Raw genomic sequence first — 27,917 nt, 5'->3', positions numbered from 1 at the left:
TCTTCATGGCTTTATTCACCCATTTCTCATTCTTGTGCGGAAAAAGCAATGGTTTCTTATTTGAGACAGTGGATTAAAGGGGATGTGGCAGGGATATCACTCCTGCCATCGTGTCCCTTTCGCCATGGCCACACGGTCCAGCTCCATTGGAGCATCAGTGTACGATTCTCCAAGCACGAAGCACGCGACGTTTCGGGAGACCGGGCAGCAAGCTGGGGACGCCAAAGCAAATGAGCAATTTGCAAACATCCAGGAGGCCGAAATTTGTTGGCTGCGAACGTAGAAAACACCCGACTCGCCCGGACAGGGTGATTCAGGAGGAGCTCCGCATGGTGTGAGTCATCTGGGCAACATTTGCCGCTGGTTGGAAATGAAGCCAATGGAGTTGGAGGAGTTTAGAAGGAAAAAATAAGTCAATGGCAGCACCGGGCACTTTGTGCTGGCCAAGGTAAACGTGCACGGAGAAGGAACAGAAATGCAAGCGGTGCAATGTGAGCGGGGATGTTATGCAGCCGCCGCCACCCACAGCCGTGCCAGAGGGACCTGGGAGTTTTGGGGTGCAAGGCAAGGGGTGCACAGAACGGCGTGGGAAGGCAACGGATTTTAGCATGGAGCTGCAGAGCATCCTCCTACTGAAAAGCACAAGGGATTTATAAGCTACCTCGCAATGGGTGCTCTCTGTTTGAGGTCTCCTCCAGCAGATGAGATTAGGATGAGCCCTTTGGGGTAATTAACCCCAACCCTGATGGAGGTTCCCAACCCTGACCGGATGAATTCTCCCAAATTTGCCTTTCAACACGGTGATATGCGCACACGTGTGCGCACATCCCAGCCGCATCTCCTTGCTCAGCCTTTTTTTTTTTTTTTATGATCCTTGAATTTTGAAAGAGGCTCCTCTTGGCGAGGGCCTCAGCTGGCAGAGCCAAAGGAAGAGATGATCAAACCCAGAGGCTCCTGCCTCTTGTCTCTTCTGCTCAGCCCCGTTTGCAGTGCTGCGGAGGAGCCTTGCTTTTAAACAAAAGCTAAACTCTGTCAGTGGGAGAGCAAAGCAGGATCTCTCTGAAATGCAAATGCCTTTTTGAGAGCAGCCAGCTTTGAAAACAGGGATCCTGCTGACTCATGGATAGGAATTGGGGGAGAGCGCCTGCTCCTGTGCCCTATCCATCCCCCTCCCCTCCCTACCTCATCCTGGGGCTGCGTATATCGCCCTCATGTAGGCCAAGTGGACTATGCGGATGAAACGGGCAGGATCTACAGCCCGGCCAGGGTTTGCCTTGCAAAGCCATCGGTTGCCCTTCCGACAAGGCAGGGTCAGGGCGGTGCCGGCGCAGGGAAGGATTTAGCAACAGGGCAGCACAGATTTAAGCCTCGATACGTCAGGTGGATTTGGAGGGGCAGCTCTTCAAATCCCCTTCCTCCCCTTTTTCACCTGCAACATCTTTATTTGCCCTTTCCATTCACTCCTCCGGGTCATTCCCCGGTATTGAGCTGCATCGCTGCGACCCGACACATCTACAAATGTTTGTGGATGGTCTGCCTGTTTCTGGGTCTGCACATGAGCCCAAAAGTCTAGAAACATGGGTCTATTCTCCCTCCCAACCTTGGTAGCATCTCTCTATCTACTCCTTATTAATATAAACCCATAAACACTTGCAGAGTGTCTCCAAAATTCTCTTTTCGTGGGTGATGGGGAGCTGACAGCAGAGTTGTACAAAGTCCTCGGCTCCACATATCTGCCCGCAGACACCGCTCAGAGTCGTACGGGGTGAGATGTCCCCAAGACCCAAATTCCTGTCATCGGGCGAGCGATCCACATCTCCACCCAGCCCCTGGATTAGCACCCTGGGATCTGGGGTGCTCCTGGGCGGGGTATCTGAAATGAAAACATGGAATAACAAGCAGAGCAATAATGGAAATACCAGGGCTTGCAGCGATGCCGAGCTCCAGGGGCGTAATGGAAATTCAGACTTTTTTTCTTTTCTAATGCGCTTCTGCTCTAATAACCATTTATTTTTTTCCCCCCATGGCTTTTCATCTGAAAACGCTGGTGTGCTGCACCAGCAGCAGCTGATCAAGACTTCACACGTCTCGCTCATTATCCCCCGTTCCACATACGGGGAAACGAGAAGGATTTATAGCGCCCAATTTTGTCGAAGCCTTGCCCAAAGTGAAATACCCGGCCGTGTCTGCTCCGGGAAAGCCGCAGCTGCACCGGGTCTAAGGCTGGGAGAGGAGAGACTTTATAGGGACAGATAAAATCTTTTATTAGACCAACTGATCTAGATGGAAGAAGCAGACAGGTTTTAGGTGCACAGCCCCATCTTTAGGTCTCCGGTTGTCTGCCAGCAGCTCCAGAGCTCCCGCAACACCTTCCCCAGCCCTTCTCCACTTCCCAAAATCCCGGGGATGCAGGAGATGAATGACCACACTGGAAAAGCCTCCAAGTTCCAACACTGACCAAGTCCAAAATCCCACCTAAATCCTTCTTCTTTCGGGTCTCCGGCACACGGAAAAATCTCCATCATCTGGGTTTTTTTGCCATTTTCCCCAGCATCCCAACCTGTTTTCCCTTGCTATGGAAACTCACCTTGCGAGAAATGATGCTGAAGGGCGGGTAAGGAAGAGAAAATTTAATCTGGGTGCTGGAGCCACAGGCAATGAAAGCAGCGAGAAAATGGGGAGGGTTTAGAGCTAAGCACGGGAGGATCGTGTAGGCTCGTGGGATCAGATGTTGGCCAGGATCAGCGCTGATGGAGGTGGCACCCACAGCTTCACGATCTTGTAGGTGTTCAGGTGATGAAGAGCAAGGGAGATGCTGAAGGCTGAAATTGTGCTCTTGTCTTCTTGGTGCCACCTCCAGCAATGCTTTCATTAATTTTTGCATCCATCCCTTCCATCCATGTCGATTCCCATCCAAAAAACCCCCGAGTCCTGCCTCAGATGTAAATCCGCCGCCGGCATCTGCTGGCCGCTGTGCCCAGCTGAATGTCCACGGCGTCAGAAACAACGTGGTTCAGCCCTTCTCTTCTCCTCTCCTTGGCTCGTGTATTAATTCCACCGAGGAGCAGCCCCTTGCCCCCCAAATTATTTATAACTGCATAAGGCATATCAATAAGATTTCTCTCTCTTTTTTTTTTTTAATAATAAAAAGAGTTGATCCTGCTGGTAATTGACAGTAATTGTAGTAACCTGATAATAATTTCTAGCAATTAAGCACAATACTAATTCACCCATTTACTGAGTAACGTCTTGTCTTTATTTATGGGGGCCGTGCTGGAGTATAAATATCTTACTCACTTTGTTGGCTAATGAAAATTTACTAAGTAGCTTTTTAAAAAAAAAAAAATGTTTATTCATTTTAAGCTATTCTTAGCAATCACGTGTGAATAAGGAGTAATTGCTTTACTTCGGGATGGTAATTAGGAAGTACTAAGTCATTGTTTTCCTCTTGCGAGCGGATGGTTTTTTTAAGCGTGCATCTGCTCTCCCAGCATTAATCCAGCCCGCCAGCCCCGCATCCTTCTCCTGAGTGCGGAGATGGTGAAAGAAGAGGCAGGGAATTAAATAAAAATGGGAAGGGGGTATTGATACTCACGTGCGGAATCGCTCGTCTGGGGCACCCGCACCATCCTCCCTGTGTGGAAGGGATGCTCCTGGGAAATATGAAGAAGTCTTTTTTTTTTCCCAAAAACCCCAGAAAATGCTTTTCTCAGCATTAGCCACAGGACTGGCATGTCACAGCCTTGCCAAGCCAAGGGTCAACACTTGGAAGGATCTGGAGATGGCCCTCTGCTTGAGCTGGATCTCCAACCACAGCCCAACCCAGAGGGAAATGAGGCCAAATGATGTGAATTCAGGGATAATGCACACTGTGCCTCGGTTTCCCCATTTGCAAACTGGAGTTAATTCATAGAATCATGGAATTATTTGGGTTGGAGAGGACTTTGAAGACCATCCAGTTCCACCCCCCTTGCCCTGGGCAGGGACATCTCCCACCAGACCAGGTTACTCAACGCCCCATCCATCCTGGCCTTGGACACTTCCAGGGATGGGACATCCAGAGCTTCCACCAGACCAGGCCACTCAACGCCCCATCCAACCTGGCCTTGGACACTTCCAGGGATGTGGCATCCACAGCTTCTCCGGCGATTTTTATACTCGCCTTTATAAAGAGTACTGGGATCTCCTGGGGAAGGACCAGGCTCCCACACGGGGTTGCTGCATGGGATGTTGGGCACCGCATGATCGTTTCGAGGTGGCTGCAGGCACGCAGCACTGAACGTGATCTTTAGAAGCACCGAGCGATTTTTAAGTGCTTCTCTGAGAGCATTTACAGGGCCCTGATTTACCGAGTGCTCGGAGCAGCCTGTTCTTGCTGGAAAACAGGGCTCGAGATGCCTTGTGCAACATCTCCCAGGCCAGTTTCTCATAGAGACCGTTCGCATTTTCACATCCTTGTCCCTTTCCAAGCGTCCCTTTCCTTTTGCACTGCTGCTTTGAGCCGCGTTGCGGCTGCAGCCGGCCCCATAGTCGTAGCGGCGTGAGCTGCAAGGGCCAGAGGTTTCATTCTCCAGCATCACTGGGATTTTCCAAAGTATGCGGTCAGTGCCGTGTCCAAGATTGCAAAATTGCCATCCTTTATTAAAAAAACCAAACCCTTTTTACCCCTGCTCTGCACCCCTCCTGCTGGGTTTGGTGCTCAGGCGTGCGAAGGAGCGGGTGCAAGAGGAGGAGGCAGATCCAGGGCGCCCCGATAAATCCCCGCAGGGCTCACGTCCAGCGCGCCTGCTTCCAAGAGATAAAAAGCAAGCGCGGCTCCTCCGGGGCACGGACAGCGGGCTAATCTCTTCACGCGCCAGGTCCGTCACCGTGTCATGGGAAGCAAAGATGGGCGAGGGAGGGAGGCGGCGGCGTTGGGGCTGTGAGCATCCCAAACCAGGGGAGATCAGCCCCAACCATCTGCTCGAGGAAGGAGCAGCGACCGGTGTTTATTTTGCACGGGGAACTGGAAAGCATTTTTCTGTCTCTGAGCAGAAAAATAATCCGGCAGAAGGGCCCTGGGGTTCGGGGACGTTATTTAGGCGCTTTGAGATATATCCTGAGGTGTGACGCAGTTCTGATCCGTCCCACCGTGGGGATCTGGGGGGACATCTTGCAAAAATTGCAGATGCTGGAGGAAAATCACTCGAGGAGCCAGGAAAAAAAGAGAGCTGTAAGGACATATAAGCAGCTTCAGAGGGAGAAAATACTGGGCAGGGAAAGGGAAGCAAACGTTAGCGGCAGACAAATTCACGCCGGAATTAGGCACTCATTTGTAACAGGGAGGATGATTAACCCTGAGAATAAATCATCAGGCAAAACCGGGAAATACTCCACCTCTTGATGGTTATGAATAAAAAGCAGGGAGGGTGGGCTTTAACCAAACCCAAAGCCCCTCAGGGACGGTTTCTGGCCAAAGGTGGGAGGAGATGGACTGATGTTCCCATCGGATCGCGTGAGCACCACCAGTACTTCCAAAACCTGCCAGTCCGTACCAACCGATGGCTCACCTCTGCCCTGGGACACAACTGACCCATCCGGCCCTCTTCAGAAGGAACCACCACGAGACACCAAGTAACTGCCCGGTGCCAAATGGTTTTTTTTTTTCGCCCAGTAATAGAAGAGGATTTAAATGTTCAGGCCAAATTAAAGACCTCGCCAAGTTTGCTGTCAGTCCAGCAGCGCAATGTAACGATGGTTCTCACTTTAACAACCTCAGAAGATGGTGTCTGTCAGCTTTCTTGCTTTTTTTTTATTTTATTTTATTTTATTTTTCTTCCAAGCTTGGAAGCGTTGTCTTTAATCATATTCCCAACTCCTGGCTCTGTTACATTAATATCTCTTTATTTCTGCTGCATGTTGGATGGCAACCTCGGGATGCTCGGAGCCCTGTTTTTTTGGGCATTTTGCGGGGGGGGGGGCGACGTCATGGGGCTGGGGTGGCAGGTGAGTTGCTATTTCTGCCTGATGACTTCCAGTTTAAATTACCTACAAAATGTCCTAATTAGCCAGGTGCCATTTTAATCACCGGGGCGGCCGGGGGAAGGATGGGGCAGGCTGGCAGATGCAGGTTGTCTCCGCTGGAATTTTGGAAAGAAGGGGATGCAAACTGGCAAATGCTTGAAGTAAGGTGGAGAAAGGGGCTGGAAATCGCTGTGCGGTGCTGGATTGTACCCTTATCTTTCCTTTACGTACCCAAATGGCAGCATAGCAGCAGAGGGGAGCAGCGAGCCCGGCATCCCATCCCCATTCCACGTCCGGATAACCCAACGGCAGCGAGCAGGAGATGCTCCCAAACAGCCGTTATCCCTCCAGACGAGGGGCTTCGGCACCTGTTGCCGCAGCAAAGAAATTAATAGCATTTTTCTAAGTGGTCAACAGAGGATGTTGCTTAGCAAATTTGGGATTTATCACTCCCCTTCCCACTCCCATACTCATAACCCATTGGGAGTAAGTGAATCAGGTGGGTCCTACCCAAAAAATCAGTTCCCTTACGCTAAAAATGGGTTTGCTATTAACCTCCGCCAGCGAGGAAGGGAATAAAACTCCCAAGGTGAGAAAAGATGGGGCTGTGCCTCCCCAGACACCATCTCAGGAGGAATTTGGAGCGTTTCCGATCAAGCACGGCTCCGCAGGGACCGCTTTGGGTGCGCAGTGGGAGCTCAGCCGCGGGGAGGGCTCCCCGGGGACCCCAAGGCAGTGCTTTGAGCAAAGCTTCCAGCCTCTTCCCCTCACAATAAAGCCTTCCAAGTGTGAGCCTTTCAGTTTGCGGCACGGCTAACGGGAGGGATATTTTGGGAGCGGTTTTGTTCTCCTGCTGCCTTTCTTCTTCTTGCCTCCTGCTGCTGCTTAACTTTTTTGATCTCTCTTCTCCCCCTTTCCCTTCATGGCTCTCCCTCGGAGGTGAGATGCGGTTCCCTTCTCCCCTTGCCACGTGCACATCTCAGTGCCAAAATCCAGGAGACGCATGGCAGCGTGGACCATCCTCCTCGGGGCTCTGAAAACCGTAAAAGCTCAGGGATGCCTGAAGCAAGAAGGCCAAATACTCAGTGCATCCATCCCTCCCCAGCACTCTCCAAATCCCCTCGGTCAGCCCCAAACTCTTTTGGCATAATTCTTTACGTGGTTGCTTCCAAGCGGCTCGCCAAGCAGTTGCAAAGCCAACTTGGTCGCCCGGTGCAAAAGCATGAATCATTCCAACATTAGCACCGCTCGCCAGCAGCCAAGCTCTTGCAGCCTGCAAAAGCAAACGCAGGGTTGCAATAATTGGGTATTACTGCGTTGCAATAATATTGCAATTAAAAAATTAATAGCTATTGGGCTGCAAAAATACCATTGATTGGGCTCGGTAATATTGCAGGGTTGCAATAGTTGCTTATTATTGGGTTGTGATCATCTCTCTCAAGAGAGAAATAGACACCAAAAAGGTGCGCGATGCCCGTTCCCTTCACCCCCCCATCGCGATTCAGCTCAGGACAGAGGCAGAAGGCGCGAGGCCCCATCCCTGTGCAGAGAGCATCTTCCAAGAGCAACAGCAACCAAGATCTCATCAACCATCAGCAGAGCCCTCCGGATGCGTCCTTCAAGGAGCCGTGCTGTTTATTGGAGAAGTAATGAGATAATCAAGGAGTCATTTAGGCTCCCCTGGAGGTGGATAAGTGCCTCTGGTAGATTTCCATGCTGCCATCTCGCATGGACCAGGTCTGCAGGGACCCTCTCCCAGCTCATGTTTTCCAAGAGCCAGCCAAGTCCCTAGTCCCCAGCTAACGCCCGCAGTCCCCGCCAGCCCGGTTTCCCTATTCGGGGGGCTGGCGAGAAATATCTCCACGCACATATGGCATCTCGACTCCTCTGAGCACATTTTTAGGGCAAACTTCTCATCCCACGGCTCGCTCAACTGAAAATAGAAAGCTGAATTTGGGCTGAAATGCAGAGCTGTTGGCTGGGGAAGCGGCAGGCAGTTAAAAAGGAGGGGCTGCCAGGAATACTTTATATACAAAAAAAAAAGAAAAGCAAGAAAAAATGAGTTTTTATTTTTTAAGAGAAAGAGGAGGAAAAGTTGTTTACGGTTTGGATTCGCTAGGATCGTTTTGGAAAAGCTGAAACGCTGCTGGCTGCTGCAGGATGGAAGAGGGGTGCAGCTCCTCGCCGAGCCCGGGTGAGGAGCCCAAGCCAATGTTTTGCAGAGAAATGCAGGCAGATGTGGAGAAAAGGGGGAATTTGGGACAGCAGCATGCGATGTAAAGAGACATTGCATCCATATGGATTAAGCAGAGGCAGCTCCATGGTTTTACCTTTCTAGATTGTTTAATGTTCTGCTCATCTCCTTTCCAAGTCACGTCTTCCACTTGGGCTCCTCCAGCCCATCATGGGGTTGTTGGTGGTGACCATTTGGGGACACCTTTGCCCAACTGGGGATGTGCTGGAGTGGGTTATACACGAGTCAGTACATCACAAATGTATATTTAACACAAAATATGGAAATTCCCGCTTGTGTGGAGGATTTCATGATATTTGTCAATGTTTCAATTGGATTTGCAGCAAAAGCTGGGAATTTTCCGACGCTGCGAAAGGAACGTCTGCCAAAAAAAAATTCATTTACGCTTGAGCAAAACTTTGCATTTCCTCCAAACTTGGCCCTTCTCATACATCGCAAATGCAGCAGTAAAGTCTCTTCAGGATGAAAACAAAGACGACAGCAAATTAGACCTCGCCAAAGAGCGTCTGGAAGCCGTCCACCCCAGCTCTGGGGGTCCGGGTGTGATCCAGACTGGAGCAGAGATGTCCTTGGAAGCAAAGGTCATCCAACCCACAGGTGTGATGTGATGTTGTCCCAAGTCTTGTAGCTCCTGGGACCCTTCGGGATAATTTGTACAGCCCCGAGCACACGGATGGGCACGTTCGTGTTCTTCAAAAATGCACATTAATCTGCGATAACCTCAGCTTGGTACCCAGCCTCATCAAAGCCAGCGCTGCAAGCAGAGCTAGGTCAGGCTTTCTTCAGGCAGCGAAGAAAAGAGCTAAGGAAGGGGAAAGAAATGCTCAGAAAAAAAAAGCCATTTGTCCCTTCGGCTTTATGCCGGCTGCAGAGCCAGAGCAGCTTGTAGCTCCAGAGAACTTTTAATAGAAATCTTCGGAATGAAATGGGCTACAGCTGTTTGCCTTGATAAATATATTTTATGCTACATGCCTCAGCCGCCATCTGTTTGCTGATACGAGCATTTCTCCTCTGCAGCAGCTGAAGAGCAGTCATCAAAAGGAATAGCAGGAGATGGGTTTCGTTGCAGGTAAAGGGGAAGAGGTGAAGTGGCCCGTGCAATGGAGTTATTCTGACGGCTTAATGCGGCGAACCTGTTACCAGAACAAGAGGGAAGCTGATGGGTGGGCTGGTTTTTTTTCCGGGGGAATCTGGTCTTTCTGCTGGTGTTATCCGAGGGGAAATGCTCTGCGTGAGACCGTGGGCCACGGGCCGGGATCTTGGAAGGTGTTTAGATGTTTAGAGGTGCGGATAGCAGCTTTGGAGCAGCTGCAAGGGTTTTGGTGCTTAATGTTCACTAAAAATCACCACGCTGCATCAGGAGATCCCAGGAAGTGGTTTTACGCACCTCAATAAAATAAGTGACTTGGGTTTCTCCCCTTGTCATCTCTCCATCCCCATCTCCATCTTTTTTCCTGGGAAAAATCCCCTTCTGTGAAAGTACTTGAAGAACCACCCCATAAACCACCTGCCTTGGTGTAAAAGCCACGCAAGCATCCTGTCTCCAGCTGTTTTTCTCCCGCCCTCCCAGCATCATTTCTCCAGCAGAGCCATCCTCCCCTCCCTGCTTTAGAGGGACAAACTGAGATCCAGTAGGAAAAGAGGAACAGGTTGCCCAGAGAGGTGGTGGATGCCCCATCCCTGGAAGCATTCAAGGCCAGGTTGGACGGGGCTCTGAGCAACCTGATGTGGTTGGAGATGTCCCTGCTCCTGGCAGGGGGGTTGGACTGGGTGGGCTTGAAAGGTCCCTTCCAACCCAAACCGTTCTATGATTTTACGATTCTAACTCTTCCAGATGGATTTACAACCTCACCTCAATGGAGAACCCACCACCACCCCGACAACGCTGGTTTCATGGCTATTTGTGCCGGCTGTTAAAATCCTTGCCTTGCTGCTCTTTGCTGGAGCAAATTGCACCAATTCCCCCTTTGCCGTGACCAATTCTGCAGTAAAACCTCACGTGAGCAGCAGGACATGTGAGCATTTGCACAAGCACCCCGGAGGTGTCTGCAGACACTTACCCACTTGAAACTACTCCCCGATTTGCAGATATTCGGGCCCGTGGGGTCGTTCACGGAGCCAGGCTGACCTCCAGACACGAGAAACGCTGTTGGAGAGCCGGGTTTTGTTTTCCTATTTCCCCTCCTCTCCTATTAACACCCGGCCGTGCCACCACTACACTTAGCCTAGGTACGTAATAGCTGGTTGTCACTGGCACTCGTGTGCCTCGGCGACAGGTGCCCTAGCCAGAACATCATCACTATGATTATCATATTATTTGATATTGCCTCGATAGCTCAGCCAGGGTCAGGGTTGCAGGAAGTGCTACACAAATGTATAGAAAAAGGGAGACACGCCGGCGGGCAGCGGTGAGGTGCCCTGGCTGGGCAGGAAAAGGGGAGCAGCCGGTCAGGTTTAATTAAATCATGCCAAATTCTGTCAGAGGTCGACGTCACCCGTGGTCAGACGAGCGACGCCAGCAAGAAAATGCGGGCGCGAGCGCTGCCTGCAAGCGGAGATGCCGGGGGTGACGCGGGGAGATGGGCCTGCAGGACCCCAGGGTTCACGTTTAAGGGCAATTACGGTCTCTTTATTACGGTTATTCCTGGAAAACAGTCACCTCCCTTAGCCTGTGCTCCAGTTTGCCCCCGTGCTGCTCGCAAGCTGCGTCTTTGGCTCAGCACATCCCGGTTGCGGGTGCAAGAGGAGTCGTGCTGCCCTGGGGTGGGAAGATGCTGCCATCCCAGCCCACCAAAAAGGATCTCCCTGGTAGAAAATCCCTTTTGCTCCCTTCTTCTTGGGAAGATCATGGACTGGTACAAGGAGAGATACAGTCCTGGACTATCCGTCCTCAGCAGGGCTCTGATCGAAGCCCGGACAAGTCCCCTGGCACCAGCAGGGTCCGGATCAGGCCCTACGTGGGGCCGATTTCTGCCTGTCCTTCGCCACGTCGGTGAAATTGTTCCTTTTGTCCTGCATCTCTTTCTCCCTCTCCCCACTCCTATTCTTCTTCCCAGAAAGCTTCAAGCTTGAAGCACTTTACAAATCAAGGGGATTCAATACAACGCAGGAGGTTTTATATTTTTTTTTTCCTGTATTTTCCTCCTCCCCCCTCATCTCCGGCATCTTTCACACAACGTGTCTCCAAGCACTTGCTGGGGGAGATAAAGGCTGAGCAAAGCCCTTTTTCAGAGCTAGGCATCCCGGCGGCTCAGAAAAACGCCGTGAAGCAGAGAGCGAGCGAGGAAAGCGGCTATTTCAGAGCATGGGCACCTCGCAGCTCTCAAACCAGGGCTGGAAAAACCTGGGGGTACCGCAGGAAATGAGCCCTCCCTTCCCTTTAGCATCACTCAGCACCACGTCCACTCTTCCCATGTCTCAAATCACCCACTCTCCCGGATCTCCTCGGCCCCCTCTCTGCCTCCATCCACCGGGTCACAGTGAGAATTAGGGCTAAAAAAGATGATTTTGTCTTTCGGTGTCCCACGGATTGGTTCCCAACCTACGCACCACCCCAGCATCTCGGGGCCATCCATCCGCAACGCCACTGCTGCTGCGTTTCTACCGACTCGGGAGCTTCTGCTGGTGGGAGGCTGTGGATTTAGGTGCTTTTCTGTCCGCTCGCACTCATTCCTGTGAGTGATTCCTTTCAGCAACGCCAGGCACTGAATCACCAGTCTGTGATCCTGTAAAATTAACATGCCCCGCTATAAATAACCGCTCTCTAATGGGCTGTCACTTGACGGCTTTTGGAAAGGCTCAGCTCTTCTGAGCAAAAGTTTTAATGACTGTAATTGAAATTAGATGAAACCTATCAACGTTGGGCTTTCTGTGACCCATGCTAGGACAAAACCTATCACGCATCAGGGAAAAATTACCCGCCCTGGGACACGCCAGGCATGATGAAGCCTGCCTAACTCCGTGAACACGCTCTGAAAGAGCAGCCAGCGTGTTTTGGGCACGGCGCACACTCAGCATTTTCCCCTTCCCATTCAATTCCCCTTCCCATTCAGTTCCTTGTGTGGCTGCAGCAGCCACGCCACGCCACCCCATGCTGCCGCCCTTCAACGATCGCAGCACGGATGCGATTCGCTTTGCATGCCGCTCGGTGTTTTGTCATCTCATTTCCTCTCCTCCCGCGCGGACCCCGAAGGCACCCAGGCTGTTTGGGGCCGCAAACCCCCTGCGTCCATCCCCAGCCCACGCCATGGGATAACAAGTCCCTCCCCTGCATCACACGTGCCGCTTGCACACAACAAAACATCTCCTCTCTTGGGACAAGGGGGTGGCAGGGGGCAAATTAAGAGACGGTAAAGTGTCCCAGAAGTGCTGGTTGCCTTGGGATGCGCAAGGACGCTGCTAATGAGACGGCCGGGAAGGCGGGGATTGCTGTGGGTTTTGGGTTTGTTCCTAAGGGCCAGAGAAGAGGAAAACACAAGAAAATTGGGTTTTGGTTTTTTTTTTTTCTCTTGTGGTCCTAATAGGCCCCAGCAATTTACAGGCACGCAGAGACATGCAGAGCGATGCTTCACCAAGGGAAGGAGGCTGAAGGCACGGCAGGGAGGCGAAGGGGGAGATCCTGGGAGTGATTGCTGCAGGATTTTTGCAGCAGAAAGACCAGGAAAACATTCACGGAATCACTCGGCAAGGCACCTGTTGTGTTCCTGGGGAAACTGAGGCACAGGACGTTTCGGCTCATAGTTCTACAGCCCTAAAACACCGTCGGAGGTGACTTTTTGGGGAAGCAGAGCTTTGCAGCCTGGCCCCAAACACCGGATATTTAAGGGGAAATAGAAGTTAATAGTGGCCCCAGGCAAAATAAGGTGTTCGTTTTGCATGAAAACCTGAGAGGTTAAAGTGAGGGCAGATGTTTCCAAAAGTCACAAGGAAATGGGAAATTTCAAAACAGAAAAAAAAAAGGAGCTCACGGCTACGGGAGTGAACTGGCTGGTTGGTCTGCAAGAAAATACCATACGAATTTAGCAGTTGCAGAGGAATTTTAAAAGGATTGGTTATCATTCCCCATCAGAGACAATGTTTTTATTTCAAAATTGCCAGCAAACCCAAAAAATTTCATTTTGCTCTCTCTCTATTTGTAAGTGAATATTCACTGGGATATTTGATAGCTGTAATTTACTCTTCAAGCTGTGTAATTAGCCACCTCAATCAAACGGCATCATTTCTATCTTTGCTCGAAGAATAAACCATTCCTCTGCAAAACAAACGCCTTTTCCTCGACTTGAGCAAATCCCAGGGACAGGCTGAAATTTTGCAGCCAACTTTTGCTTTCAGCCGCTGCTCACGCTCATCACGGGTTTCGAAAGCTTTCTGGGGAAAAAAAAAAAAAAATGGGGCTGGGTATTGACTCACGGCTCTTGCTCATCTCCCTGTAACAGCAACCAGCTCGGAGAGGTGGGAGGAAGGATTTGACTATGTGCTGGCGTGGGTTTTTTTTTCCCCCTGTACTGCAGATTTTGGGGATTCACAGTATGGGAGGAGAAGGGGCAGGAGATGCAGCGTTACACAGAGGTTTTCCTTTTACACCTGAACAAAAGCAGTGCAAAACAATCTTTTTTTTTTTTTTTCAGTATATTTTTTTTCTCTTTTTGAGGAGATAAAATGACCCTTCTTTCCAACAAAGAAATAATTTCCCAAGGAGGTCAGGAACTGGAAATCTCCAGCGTCCCGTTTACCTCCCCATCGCTGGGCTTGGAGTTGTCTTTTATATCCGGGCGTAAAACTCTGCTCAGCCCGATTTCTCTGCTCGTCTCATTTTAAATTTTAGGATGTAGCTAGAGTTAGGTATAGGCATCGTAATCTGGGCACATTATTTACCAGCAGCGCTTATCCGAGGCCAGTCTCAGGAGATTTGCCAGGAGTGCTGGAGTTACAGCCTCCGCGCTGTAAAAGAGAGAGAAGGAAAAGAGGGAAATTGCCTTCTGAAAACCACCAGGACTTTTGGCTTTTTTCTTTTTGCTGGAGCTCTTAAATTCAAGGCTGGCTTTTGAGCCTGCTCAGTCCTTGTTCCTGGCAGACTTGAGAGAGAGACAGAACTTTTCTTCCCTGTTCTTCTTAGCATAACAATCCCTGGTTAACATAAGATTAATTCTTGTGCTGCAGTCAGGAAGCCACTCTTTCTCCAAGCCCTAAATAATATCATTCCCTTCCCAAATTTACACATTTATAAGGTTTGTTTTTTTTTTCCTTCTTTTTCCCCTTCACAGTGAAAAAAAACCCTGGAAATCTTGTAATCTTGAGATAAACATAACAGTGTGGAAGCTTCCCATTCTCCTCCAATTTGATTGCAGTGGCAGCAAAAGGACATGGGCCTAATTAAAGTGCCAATCAAGCAAAAATGGAATTCATTGTTTTTATACAAACGCTCCATTTAACCCTTGGCGGCCTGTTCATTTTTGAGGGATTTTATACACACATCAGTTTTTGCTCTAGTGAAAAGTCCAAGCCAGGTTTCAGAAAGAGCTTGTGGGATGAAAAAAATAGTAAAAAAAATACAACTAAAAGCCACATAAGTGGTGAAGAGGACAGGGTCTGTCTGGGTCCAGCAGGCTCATCACATACTTTCCTTCGCATTTTTCTGCAGCCAGCTCCTCTCTTGCAGACCACGGGAGGAGCTGTGGAGCTCCCTCCTTTCCTCCAAGATCCTTCTTGAGCCGGAAAGTTTTACGAGACCTGGAAAAAGCCAGGATTGGATGGTAATTCTTAGCAAGCACTAACGTAGTCCGCTTCTTATCGTGTTCAGAGATGTGAATAACACCCTAATCGAGAGGTTCTGCCCAGATCGGAATATTCCCAGAGACAGGGAATCCAGCCCGTCCATGCACAAAATTGCAGCAGGTTCAGCTCAGCTATTTTAACCTTGCACGGCGGGGACCGCGGACACGAAAGCAGAAAACCAGCTGAATGCAACACTCAACATGAGAATAACTTAACAGGAAAGGCTGCGTCAGAGCATCCAGGGGATGATTAAGGGATGGATCTTGATTAAGTTAGGAAGGCCTAACGAGAAACCGCTCGGTGATGGTGTTTGGCCACCTTTGGAACTTCAATCCGTCTCCACCGCAGTGCAACACAACCGGCTCCAGCTGTGACGGTGCACAGCTGTGAGCAGGGAGCAGGGTGCGAAACCCCGGGAGGAATCGGGGTAGGGCGATTTGATGAGGAGTTGCGCTCTTCCAGCCCTCGGGGCATCGCTCGGCAGCAGCAGTGCAGCGCGGAGAGGTGCTGATTGCATCCCGGCTCCTGCCTGCTGCTTGACATCCAGCTCCAGCCTTCCCTTGAGGCTGGTCCTTTCGAAAAGGGGATGTGTAGAAAGCCAAGCTGCCTTGCTATCCCCACCTGAAACGAAAATGGCATCAAAACACTTTTATTTTTCATTTTTAACCCTCAAAGCCTCAGTGCCTTTCTCCCCACGTGGCTGCTTCCAGGCCCTGCCTGCCTCTGCCTGTATTTCTCCAGTATTGAGATTTATCAAAGTGCCGCAAGCTGAGATTTTTTTTCTTGGCAGCTCTCCATACAGCTGGGAGAAAAATAAAAGGAGACAAGGAGAAAAAAATAAAGAGTTCCAGCACTCCCCACCTGATCTGCTTCCCTGGCCTCTGCCCGGGGTTTTTAAAGGGGGTCCAGGGGGTCCGTGGGGAGACAGGGAAAGGGACTGGGACTTTTTGGCCGGGGTTGCGCCTGCCCCCATGCCCCTGGCTTGCTGATGGGAAAATCAGAGTCTCAGATGTCTCCCCAAAATCTCAGAGGCACCTCAACTGGTTTTATTCCAGCCTGCCATCTCCAGGGATGCCCCTTGGCATCTCCGCGACACCTCTCGGCCCCAAACCTGCAGCGAGGTCCCCCAGTGAGTGGGCTTGGGCTGTGCATCGCTCCCGTTATTTGGAGGAGCAACTGCTCCCTCCTCCATTCTGTTATCCAAATAATTCTGCTTTCCAGTTAGAAGAGAGCTCAGGCTTTGAAGCGTTTGTCTTGCAGAAAGGCGAGCAGCGCTTTGCAGAGGGGGAAACTGAGGCACCAGGGGATGAACAGCCCTAAGGCCACGGGAAAAACGCCGCAGCAAGAGCAGGGAAAGCCGCCGAGTCCCAGCTGGGCGTTTTTACAGCAGGGCTCTGTACAGCTTTCACTTGTCACATGTATTTTTAAATGACAAGGAAACGGTTTTATAAAGCAGGGAAACGCGTGATTATTTTCCCCTCTCTCTTTTCCAGGAGCTTGGCTCAGCTTTGTAATACACAGGAATGAAATCCATCTGAGTTGCTGTTGTCCTACTGTTTAAAACTCCATTTTCTGTAAACATTGCTTCATTTTTATCAAGTTGCTTACATGTTTTATATTATTCTCTCTGGTTTTTGGTTTTTTTCCCCTCTCCTCATTTCGCTGCAGCGTTTCAGAAGATTTTGTTTCTTCCACTTCTCAGTAAATAGCCTGGAAGTAAGAGAGTCAAAGGCAGGCGGAAAGTATTCGCTTTTATTGTTGTGATGTTTTATATCTATTGCACTTGTCAATGTGGAATAGCAAAAGAAAAAAAAGGAGGAAAAAAAAAAGGCAGAAAAAAAGAGAAAGATGCCTGGTTTATCCCCCGTGACTTTCAGAAGCAAGGGAGAGGTTTATCACCCGCTCTTCCCAGCTTCTAGCACGGCTCTGTGCTATCAGACATCGCACGGGGCAGGCGTGCAAACCCCGAAGTGCGCGGGGAGACGCAGTCGTGGGGCCACCAAAGCCAAGGGCTGGAAGCAGGGCCAATGCAAAGGGACCCAACGCGGGGTTTCCACCTGCAAATCCAAACCTCTCCCACGGACACAGAGAGCTCTGCTCAGCACCAGCTGAACATTCCTCGCAAAGGCCATTGCACCCAGCGCCGCGATTTTCTCAGCTTTTTAATCAGAAAGATTCATTTCCTCCCAAAAAGCACGGCAGATTTAAATGAGATACCCAAGAAGAGCGTTTAATAATCAGTTTGCACGTGATTCTGTCTCCTGCAATAACGCGGTCGTGCGGGTAAAGGAAAGCCAGTTCCAGGCCAGGCAGTTTCACAGGACAATGCTCAGAGCTGCAGTCCTCTTCCAGCTCCACCAAGCTCAAATTATGTCAGAAACCTAATTTTTTTTTTTTTTTTTTACATGCATGGTACAATTGCCTAGTCCTCTAAATCAAATTTGACTACCAATGTAGTCGAAACCGCAGAGGTAATCAGTAATAAAACTTTGCACTTACATGCTACTTTCACTCAAGGATTTAAAGCCCTTTGCAAAGGTCAGTATTACAATGATGAGAATTTTCCAGCTGAAATGTTTTCACTGGGAAGGAGGGGAAAAAAAAAAAAAAGAGAAAAATGTTCTATTTTCCTGGAAGTTAAAAATTCTGCTGTTTTTAAATGCAGGCAAGAAATAATATTCTTAGCAAAAAAAAAAAAAAAAAGAAAAGAAATTGCCATGAAAATGTTAATGGTGTTTTGAAGCTTCACAGAGAAGTCTTACTTGTGCAGCAGCCTTGATATACATTAGCACTCCAGTCTGCAAGCAAACAACACTTTGCAGAATAAACTAAAACGTAAGAGGGGAAGCCTACAGATTATTTAAGAATCTAATTCCCCCCAAAATCAGGTATCGAGCGTTTTACTCCAGAAATATTTTTGTGGCCCTAACCAAAGTTCTTCCAAGGGTCGGAGCTGAAGTTGAGCTGACCAAGGCAAGCTGGTGGCAGAGGGAAAACACAGCCCTCAGAGCCCCTGTGGAAAAATGCAGAACTATGATAATTGCAAGCAAACATCCCCATTTTCGCACTTTTCTCTCCCAAATCGGTTGACAGGGTATGCAGGCAGGCAGGGATAGGAAAACCAGTGTGCACCTACAAAAATCAACAAAGCTTTCCTTCCTAAGGGACACAAGCTAAAGATAAAATAATAATAATAATTTAAAAAGCCCTTCATTTCCACAGTGACTACCCGTCCACAGAGGGCAAAGCCTGCAGGTGCCAGACCACAACACTAGCGTTTTAAGCACTAAATGTTAGTTTGTTGCTCCTAAACTGAGTTTAGTGTTAGAGAGTTAATTCTCCAGCTCAGCTAAACCAGCCCAAGCAGGCCACAAAGTGGAGCAGGCCCTCACAGCAACTCCCAGAGCATCCTCACCTTTGAGGTTCACCTCTCAGCACAGCAGTAAGTAATTAAGAGTCCACAGCTGTAATTACTTTCTGATGCTGGGGTTTATAATTGCGCTCAGCAGCACCCACCTGTCCCTCTGGACGGGGGTGAGGGAGTTCTTGGCCTCGCTGGTGTGGTGGTAGGAAATACTGTTTGTTCTTTTTTTATTTACTTTTTTTTTTTTCCTGAGATTCTCTGCTCTCTTCCCAAACTCTTGCTAGGAAAAAAAAAAAAAAAAGAAAGAAAGAAAGAAAATTAATTAAAGTGAAGAAGCAGTCCCGTTTTGCTCGGCGCAGAAGGTGCCGGCCTTGCAAACCGGCGCGCGCCCCTCAGGGCGGGAAGCGCGCGCGCAAGGTCCGCTCCCCCACCGCGCCCCCTCCCCAAACCCTCATTTTAAATTTCCTTTTAAGATTTTTTTTTTTAATCTCCCCCACTTCCCGGCACCGGAGGGGGGAGACGAAGAGGAGCCGTTGCCTCCTCTGTTGGGGAGTGAGGCTGTAATTGGGGGGAGGGCACTGGACGACCCCCCCCCAGGACTGCGAGGCCATGAGGATATCCCGAGGGGGCAGCCGTTATTTTTTTACTCCCCCCACTGGGCCTCGGCGTGAGTCTCCGCCTGCCTCCCGCCCTCCCTTCGGTGGGTGCAGCCCCTCCCTAAATTTCTGGCGAGGTGCGGGAGAGCACGGGCAGGTGAGGACGGGGCGGGGGGGGGGGGGTGACGGGAAGCAAGCCCCCTCCTCAAATGCGGAGATGGGGCAGGGGAGCGGTGTAACTGCTTGTGTCCCCGCTCCTTTGGGGTAGGGAGGGTTGGGGAGGGGGGGCACAAATGCAAAAACTGGCGTCCCCCTCCTTCCCCCCCCCCCCCGTATCCCATGGCGGGCAGGCTGAGCCAGCCGCGCAAGTGACTCCCCCTTTAACCATCACTTTCCTCTCTCCCTCCCCTTTTTTCTCTCTCTTCCCCCCCCCCGCTCCCTCCTTCCCCGTTCTCCTCAAAAAGCCGGCGAGCCTCGCTCCGCCACTCAAGGCAGCGCTGCCGGGGGAGGAGCTGGGGGGGCGGCGGCAGCGATGGAGCCGGGCGAGCGGAGCCGGCGAGCGGCAGCGGCCTGAAGCCCCCCCCACCATTACCCCCGGCGCCGAGCCCACCCTGAGGAATGAGAGCTTTCCAGGCAGACCTCCTCCTCCTCCTCCTCGGGTCCTTCCTCCTCAGCCACGGTAGGAGCCGGACTTAGTTTCCGAGCGGGGCGGGGTGGGGGGTCCTGGGGTTGGGGGGGCTGCGTGTGCTTTTTGCTCTTTGCAGAAGAGGAAGAAGGGCGAGGGGCTGAGAGGAAGGATTGCAGAGTTGGGGTTTTTTGTGCATGCATCTCTGGCGAGGCAGCTTGCTTTTTTTTTTTTTTTAAAGAGGAAAATCTTTAGCATGCAAATGAGTTCTTTCTGCTCCAGCTCCGTTAATTAGATCGTGTTTGTGTGTAAACACGGCTTTGCTCAGCAACAGCCACCCCCCCCCATCTCCGCCCGGTCCTTTCGCCGGTACCGGGGAGGCGATGGACGGCTCGTTTCGGTGGGGACGGGAAAAAAAAAGCCTCTTGCTCCGGTAGCAGAGGCTGGCTCCAGCCCGGAGGAGGTGGGGAGCCCCTGCGGAGGTGTTTGGGGGGTGTCACGGCCGCATCCCACCTCCCCAGCACACCGGCAGCAGGAGGGTGGGAATCCGGAGGAATTTGCCTCGTAACTTTCCCACCTGCTGGTCTCCCCTCCCTCAAATTAAAAAAAAAAAAAAAAAAAAAAGGATTCGGGGAGTGGGAGGGCTCTTGGGGAAGCTGTGTTTGCCACGCTGCTGTGTGCCTGGTCCCTGGACTATCTGTCACCTGTGGAGGACGCTGAGCTACAGCCAGAGCCGAGCTTCGCCTGTCTGCTGCTCATCCCCTCGCAACGCCAGTGTCAAGAACCATCTGTGTCACGCCGCCGTGGTCCCGGAGCCGGCTTTTGTGAGGGTACGGCTTGGGGTTGCTTTAAAAAAAGGAAGGAAAAAAAAAAACCAACAAACCAAACCAACCCCAAACCCACGCAGCTAGTCCATCTGTTGATTAAATGAAGGATAAAACTTTTGGAGAGAGTAGTGCTTCTCAACGGGCAGCTGGCTTTTTGCTTGGCCAGACATTATCCCAACATCCCCCACCATACGCTGCGCTTCCCACTATTCCCCGAGCAGGGACGCCTGTGTTTAGAGGTGGCTGCGCTTCTGGTTGTCCTTACCTCTTCTGTGCCTGGGCTCGGATGCGATGCTGGGCTCCCACGCTGCCCTCCCTTCCCCTTTTCTCTTTCCCTCTCTCTGCTTGTACTAATAATTCCTTCAGGGAGAAAGCAGTGTTTGCATTCGCCTTTGCTTCCGCACAAAAGAAACCCACTGTGTCTTCCGTGTAGGTTTCTGGCTGAACAAATTTGAACTCTCCCTGGTACAGAAGGGCAGCAGCAGGTCCGGGGGTATCAGCAATTTGGAAGCCGATCCCGGCCTTCTCGCAGCTCTCCCCGCTCCCACCAAGCTCTCAACTCCCTGCAGGTCAAATGGCAGTTTGCTAGCGGAGCTGAATAAGTTTGTCTGGGATCCAACGGGGATTTGTTCCTTTTCTTTCCCCTCCTCCCTTTCGCAGCCATTATTTTTAATAAGGGCTAATGCACTTTTTAATAGCGCTTGTGTTGGGAAGCTGCTGTGGCTCCTCGGCTCTGCTGCGCGTAGCCTGAGCTCAGTTGATTTCTTTCCCCTGTCTGTACCGTCAGGAGTGTGCATCTGGTACCTTGCTTATTCATGCCGGGTTAGGAGGCAGAGAGATAGCGTCTTGCAGAGCGTTTGTGGCTGCTTCTTCCCGTCGGATGAACCAAATGCATTTCTGTGGAGTTGCTGCTCCCGGTACGTGAGAAAGGGGCTGTTGGCAGCATCGTGGCTTTCCCCTTTGGGGCAAAACTGTGCGAAGGATCCCTAATAGGATTTCATGCAAAGGATTCCTTAAACCACACTGTACTTTGGGCGCGGAAAGGCCTGGATGTAGGAACAGAAGCTTATTTTCCAGCATATGTTGTGTTTGCCTCCCCTGGAGCAGCCGCTGTGGTTGTTCTGGTGTGTCCAGATGCAGTGGCATTTGCTTTCTGTGGGCAAAGGTGCTGCTAACAGCGGTGGGCCATGGGGATGGGATGTGATGTGTGCACCCAGAGAGCAGTCATGCTCTGGAGGGAGCTGGTGGGCCAAAACTCACTTGAAGGAACAACTAAAATCACTTGACCCTGCCCATCAGAGTTTTAGTAGCTCCTTTTTCTGGGCAAGGAGCAGACAGGGCTGCGTTTCCTTGCCTGCAGCACCAAAGTGACTTCAAGGGATTTGCCATAACAAGGCAGACAGGACTTAAAAATCCCCCTGAGCTAAGGGCAGCAGGGGTGGGCAGATCACCTCTGTTGAAAACCTCGCTTGCGCTCTGTGATCTGGACACCAGTTTAAAAAAAAAAAAAGCTCCCTTAGACAAAGCCTCATCAAAAAGGCATTTTCCATCCCTGGATCTGCGCACACCTCTGCCCTTGGGTTTGTACTTCAGGGGCCCTGTGCCTGCTTGTGGCACGCTGGCATCCTGCTGGTCCTGCAAACCACGCAGGCTGGAACTTCGGCTCCCAGCTGAGCTCGCAGGAGGAAGGTGCTTGTTGCTCCCTGGCTGGGGCCAGGCTGCACCTGGGTGCACACAGGCTTTGCTCAGCAGAGAAGGAGGAGGATCTCTTCTGCAGCTGCCTTCTGTGCTTCTCTGATCTAGGAAGAACAAATTGCCTTCCCTTGAGCATCCTCTGTCTTTCACCCTTGCAAATGGTCTGAAACAGCCTGTGCTTTCTCTTTCTGAAAGTCGATAGGTCAGTGTTTCCTGTACAGGGCTGGTTTTCCCCTGGTATTGCTTGCTCCTCCACTCGCCCCCCCTCCCCGAAAGCTGTCAGGACTGCAGCTTGGGTGGAAGGCGAAATAAAGTCGCAGCAGGATTTGCCTCCTGCGGAGACTAGATGTGTGGTGCCCCTCGGTGGGAAGAAATTGATGCTGCCGTGAAATCAGGTGCCTTTGCTTCTGCCTGGTGAGTCGCTTCGCCTGCCGTCCCTCTGCTCTGGTGTCAGCCAAACTGGGTGAGGCGGGAAGCAACTGGGGAGAGTGCCTCAGCTGTGGGAAGGAGCACCACTGAAGATGTACCTATCACCACTTCCTCTTCTTACTGGCCTGTACTGTAACAACCTAGATGAATTTGGCAGGATCTGAAATTTACCTTGGATGGGAAGATTTCTGCCTGTCTGGGGCTCTCTTTCCACAGGCATGTTTGCTTTCCCTCAGGGTGATGAATACCAAGTTCTCCGGGTGTTGCAGGGTATGTTTTTCTCCTTCACAGTTGGCTTGGTTCCTCCCTAGAAGCAAATGCTTTGCAGTCCTCTGTCAGAGGGGGCTGTTATTAGCAGCAGTGGTGCAGTTTCCCAGTGGCTTGTCATCAGCCCGCAGGTGGGGAAGGGTGAAATTACGCTGATGAGAGAAACCAGGCTGATTCTGCCCACCATTCCCAGTTAGGACTGGGAGATGAGGATTTTAGCATCTCAGGGGAAGCTGGCGGGTGAGAGGGAGCGAAAATGCAAGTTTTTGGAGTGCCTGGGAGGTGTGTGTGCAAGGGCTGGTGGCTTTGCTCCACTCTGCAGAGTGCAAGGGGCACTTGTGGGTTGCTGTGGCTGGCAACTGTGAGCCTGCTAATGGGAAGCCTGGAAACCTGTGGTTGTGATCCCTCCTTAAAGTTAATTCCTCCTGCCATGTAGAGAGCAGGGGAGCTTTGCAAGAGGAATGTGGTGGGCTGTTTCCTAAACCCAGCAGGTGAATCTCGGCACTGGGGAGCTGTTTGGGAAGTAGGAGTGCACCTGGTGCTGCAAAATGAGCAAAAGCTGATGGGCTTCAAAAATTCGCCTGACCAAGAGAGCTAGCAGCACGAGAAGCTGCTGCTGGAAATGGTTGAGTAGAAGACAGCAACGGTTTGGGAAGGAGCTTTGGGAAAATGGGAGGTGCTGCTGGTGGAAAGCTATGGGTTTGGCAGGGCCGCAGGACTTCTCAGCTGGGTTGGATGGAAGAGGAAGTGAAGTAAGCCTCAAGTTAGAGCTGGTGTCGTCTTGTCTGTGCTGTCCTAGGGGAAAAAGCACAGCATTGCCTCTTCCGATGTCTGTTTTAATACAACTTAGGTTTCTGCATGCTTCCCCATCTTCAGTCTGTGCCTCCTGCCGCGAGATTTGTGTGAGGTCCGCAGATGACTTTGCTCAAGCCGGCTTTCTTGCAAAATTTTGGTTATTTGAAAAGAACAAGACAGGAGCTGTGGTTTTATTCAGGTGCCTTTTGCCAGGGGGAGGAAAGGGAGGAGAAACACCTGCCCTGATGCTAATATTGCATCTCTGCTGGCCTCTCCCCTGCCAAGGTTAGGCGGAGGTCCCTGGGCGGTTTATGCATAGCACATCTCGGGCAGATGTCGATTACTTCTGTGCTTCCCTGTTATTTTAGGGGACACTGACTGGCGTAGAAACGTGCACAGAAATCCCTGACAGGTTGCCGGCACTGCGTGTTACCAGCTCCTGGTCTCTCTGTCGCTGGACTGTGTATGTTGGAATAAAAAGACTCAGTGCTCTTCTTTCTTTTGTAGCCGTAAATAAAGGGGAGAGGCAGACGTGCCCCTTCAGTTTATTCAAAGACCTTGATCCTCAGCCAATTCACAACTTTTTTTTCCTACAAGCAGCCTCTGATGGAGAGTATGGCTCACTTCAAACCTCTGGTTTCACCATCAGTTTTGCAAGTGTGCATGGTGCTCCTAGCTTCAGCTCCTTGGCTGGGTGGAGGGGATCTTATGAAAAGGCTGCTGGAGCAGGCTTTATATCACTTCCAGGATCCTTTTAGTAGGATTAAACAGCTTTTTTTTTTCCCTTTTATTTGTTTTAAAGATCAGCGAATTTATAACCACAATTGATGAAGGCCCTAGCTTAGCTTCTGTTCAGGAGCAACGCAAGTTTTTCGTTTGACTTCACTGGGAGCTACCTCTGGCCAAAGAGAGACAGAGCCACAGTGACCATGTACAAGCTTGTTTTATAAATCAAGAGGTAGTGAAACAAATTGGTTGTAAATCAGTCTCTCGTGTGCTGAGATTTAAGGCGGTTGATGGAGCTGTGAGTTTTTAAGGCGGTCTGCCCTGCCTTCGGGGCTGGCAGTTGTCCCAGCTCTTGCAGGGGGTGTGTGAATCCATCGCCTGCCATATTAATTTCAAACATGCCAGGAAACGTGAGGGTTTTCTTTTCTCTTGGCTGGGGAGAAATGAAACTTAAAACCCATGCTACTCTTTGCAGGCAAGGGTTGAATAGCAGGATCCTGATGCTGCTCAAAACTCGTGGGTGTCTGTTCCCCTACTTCGCTCCACCTCAGGATGCATCTACGCTCCAAAGGACTCGTGGCAGGAGGAGGAAAATAGCCATTTCTGAATTGTGCGTTGTGGTAGGACAGAGCAAACGCTGGGTTCTGGTCTTGGAAACCGTGGCCTAGCAGATGTCCTGGTTCAATGTGCCTTTTGAGAATAGTCAAGACTGTTTATTCATTGCCTGGCTGACAAGACCCGTGCTCAAGTGTTTGCCTTTCCCTGGTGGCAGCAGCAGCCTCCAAAGTGGAGCAGAAGGGAGCTGTAGGTCACTTGGCTGTTACACGGCTCTCCCTTTTACTGAGCTGCATTAAACAGCTTAAAAATCTGAATGTGCTTTGAGCGAACCTCTCAGCGATGGGCTCTGGGCGTCCTGCCTCGTAATGTCACATGCTGTAGAAGTGGGAGGTGGAACACTTGCATTGTTAAATTCAGATGCTAACTTCAGATCTTGTCTTTGTGCGTTCGTTCAACGCCCCCACTCGCAACAAAAGCTGGAGCTGAGCTTTTGGTCCACTGCGTTTTGAGCTCTCTCGGGGTGGAGCGGGATGTAATTGTTTTTTGAGGGCTTTGCCATAACTGCTGCTCATTAACCATTGATGCAGGCAGGCAGACTTTCAACTAGGATAATAGATGCTTTCTTTTGTTTCCAATTACTGTGTGTTTGGTGGAATTGCCGCGCCGATTTGATATGTATGTGGTCAGCTGGTGGCTAATTCACCTTCTTAAGTGCTGGTGAACTTATGTTCTTGGGTTGGTTGTTGTCGTTTTCAATATGGCATGTGGCAAAGCCGTGGCGTGTGTGCCCTGCCTGGGTGGGCCAAGGTCTGATGGGATGCTGCAGCATCTAAAGGCTGAAAATTTCAGGAGGCTTTTGGGTGAACAACCCTGTATTTGTGGGAGGGGAAACACAGAAAATGTTTGGTAAGGCTTTTTTAAGAGCCTCGCTGCCGGGGAAGATGTGTGCTGCAGGCTAGAGGAACCTTGCTAGTTACACATGAAATATGCACTGGTAGTGGGAGGGATGAACTTTCTCAAACTTCCTCTTGGATGCGGGATCAAAGCTTTGTGCTGTGGGTCCAATATTACTTTACTTTCCCCCAGGCAGGGAGCGAGTGGGAGAAGCCATTGGATTGGGAGTCCCACCTTACGTTTTGGGCAGGTATAAACTTAATGTTGCCTAACTCATTAAAAAATCAGAAATGAAGGGCCCGAGTCCCTGTCAGGCTTCCCCTCCTTCCACTAGCATAAATGAGTATTCAAGCTGTATGCTGCCAGTCAGTAAATGTCAATATTGGATAAGTGTTTCCTTTATATCACTGCAATTTAGCATAAGCTGCTTGGAAACAAATGTCTTCCATAAGCATGAGGTGTTTCAGTAAGTACACAGTCAACATTGCTATGAGGATTAAATAAATGTCAGCCCCACTTGTGTGCTCAGCATCAAGTTAAGACAGCTGAACTTGCATAACGGCCAGCGTGACGGTGACAACAGGAGGGATTTTGTGAGTCTCTGTGGAGAGCGTGAGGTGGATGGAGGTACCCGCATCCAAAGGGCGTGTGGAGATGGGGTGTGGGTGCACCTTGCAGCAGGGGGTAGCTGGTGCTATGGGGTGTGAAGGGATGCATGGACTTCCCTCCAGACGAACAGGCCTGCTCTGGAGAGAGCCTTTCTGTGGTGTAGCTGGCAACCCAAAGCTGAAAACTTGATTTAACCACTGTCAGCTTGAGCAGGTGGAGTTGCTGGCTCGGGATGCTTATCCTTCTGCAGATCTGCCCAGGCCATCAGCACTCCAGTGGATCTCCCTATGTCTTTTCCAGTGCAAACTGGGAGTTGCTTGGCTGCAGCTGGGAGAAGCAAGGCCAAGGGATGAGGCTTGGTGGTTGCCTGCTTTGTGGTGAGGAGCACCTCGTGCTTTGAGAACTGTGTGAGCCCTGAGCCTTGCCTGCAGCTCAAGGCTTTCCAAAGCCATGGAAATGCAGACCATCATAAAAGAGTGATGCTGGTCCATGCTGGCATGGTTTCCGCACGGGAAGGTGGATGAAGGGAGGTGGTCGCCTTTGGCTGCTTTGTCTTCAGCCATGTAAATGAGAGTTTCTCTCTGCCAAACAGCCAAGGGCATCTGGCTTCTGTAAAGGGATCTAAATCCAGCCAGCACATGAGAGTGTTGCTCAATTGTCAGCAGAGGCTCAAATCATTTCTTCAAGCTGCGTGTGCAGGAAAACTCTGCTCTTTACCGGAGAATCTTCACCGATGACCGAGATGTTGCTGGATGCTGTCTGGGTCGGTCCGTGGCAAGCTCTGCCAGCAGGCACAGAAAATCAGGGAGCATGGCTGGGGGGCTGAGCTGGATGTGTTTCCACTCCCAACGATGCAAAACTGCTGCTTTCTCCCCAGCTGGCAAGTAGCTGACTGTAGCCACTCGTTCCCGGCTGCACAGAAATAACTGTAGACAAAATTATTAGCAGTCAGATGAGTCCCATCAGCTCCTCTAATGCTTGTCTCTGCCCCTGGTCCGTGTGGACTTGTTACCCCGCGGAGTGGGTATTTTAATGACTGGCTATCGCTGTTCCAGGTGACTTGAGTGGAGCATCCCAGTTTGGTCCTAGCAGCCCTGGTGAGCAGTCTGAGGGGGTTTTTTGGTTTTTTTTTGGTGGTTTTTTTTTTTTTCAGCTCATTTGTAGAGCGGAGTCTAAACTGCGGCTCTCGCCTCGTTAGGCTGCACATTAACAGCGCTGAAGAAACAGCTTGCGGACATGTGGGGTGTCTTAATAATTCAGACAGAGGAAGGGAGCGCCGGGGCTGCACGGGGGAAGGAAGACGAGTATTTTGAATCTCAGACCCTGTTGCCTGGCAGAGCTAACGCAGTTTTTGTCCTCGCTTTTTCGGTTAAGCCTGGTGGTGGCAGCAGCAGCGCTTGCATGGAGCCGAGCGATCTGCTCTGACCTGCCAGTGCCGGGCTCCTTTGGCCACCTGCAAGGCGACCTGCTGGGCTCCAGCTCTGCCAGGAGGCTGAGAGCA

At 50.8% G+C, this 27,917-nt stretch overlaps 1 protein-coding gene across 3 annotated transcripts in view; it reads left to right on the top strand.

The window, feature by feature from the left end:
* The first annotated feature begins 19,517 nt into the window (after positions 1–19,517).
* The window catches only part of KIRREL3 (kirre like nephrin family adhesion molecule 3), a 282,072-nt gene continuing 273,672 nt past the window's right edge, over positions 19,518–27,917 (top strand). For all 3 annotated transcript variants that reach the window (XM_086766284.1, XM_086766283.1, XM_086766282.1), the window contains exon 1: positions 19,518–19,670. In XM_086766284.1, the coding sequence (XP_086622410.1) occupies positions 19,610–19,670 (61 nt within the window). In that variant the 5' untranslated portion in view covers positions 19,518–19,609. The remainder of the gene's footprint in view (positions 19,671–27,917) is intronic.

The sequence above is a fragment of the Chlamydotis macqueenii genome, chromosome 24 (assembly GCF_036417535.1).
Source record: "Chlamydotis macqueenii isolate bChlMac1 chromosome 24, bChlMac1.mat, whole genome shotgun sequence".
In the NCBI taxonomy this organism is placed as follows: Eukaryota; Metazoa; Chordata; class Aves; order Otidiformes; family Otididae; genus Chlamydotis; species Chlamydotis macqueenii.
The sequence above is the reverse complement of the archived record's forward strand: the minus strand, read 5'-3'. Positions and strand labels throughout refer to the sequence as shown.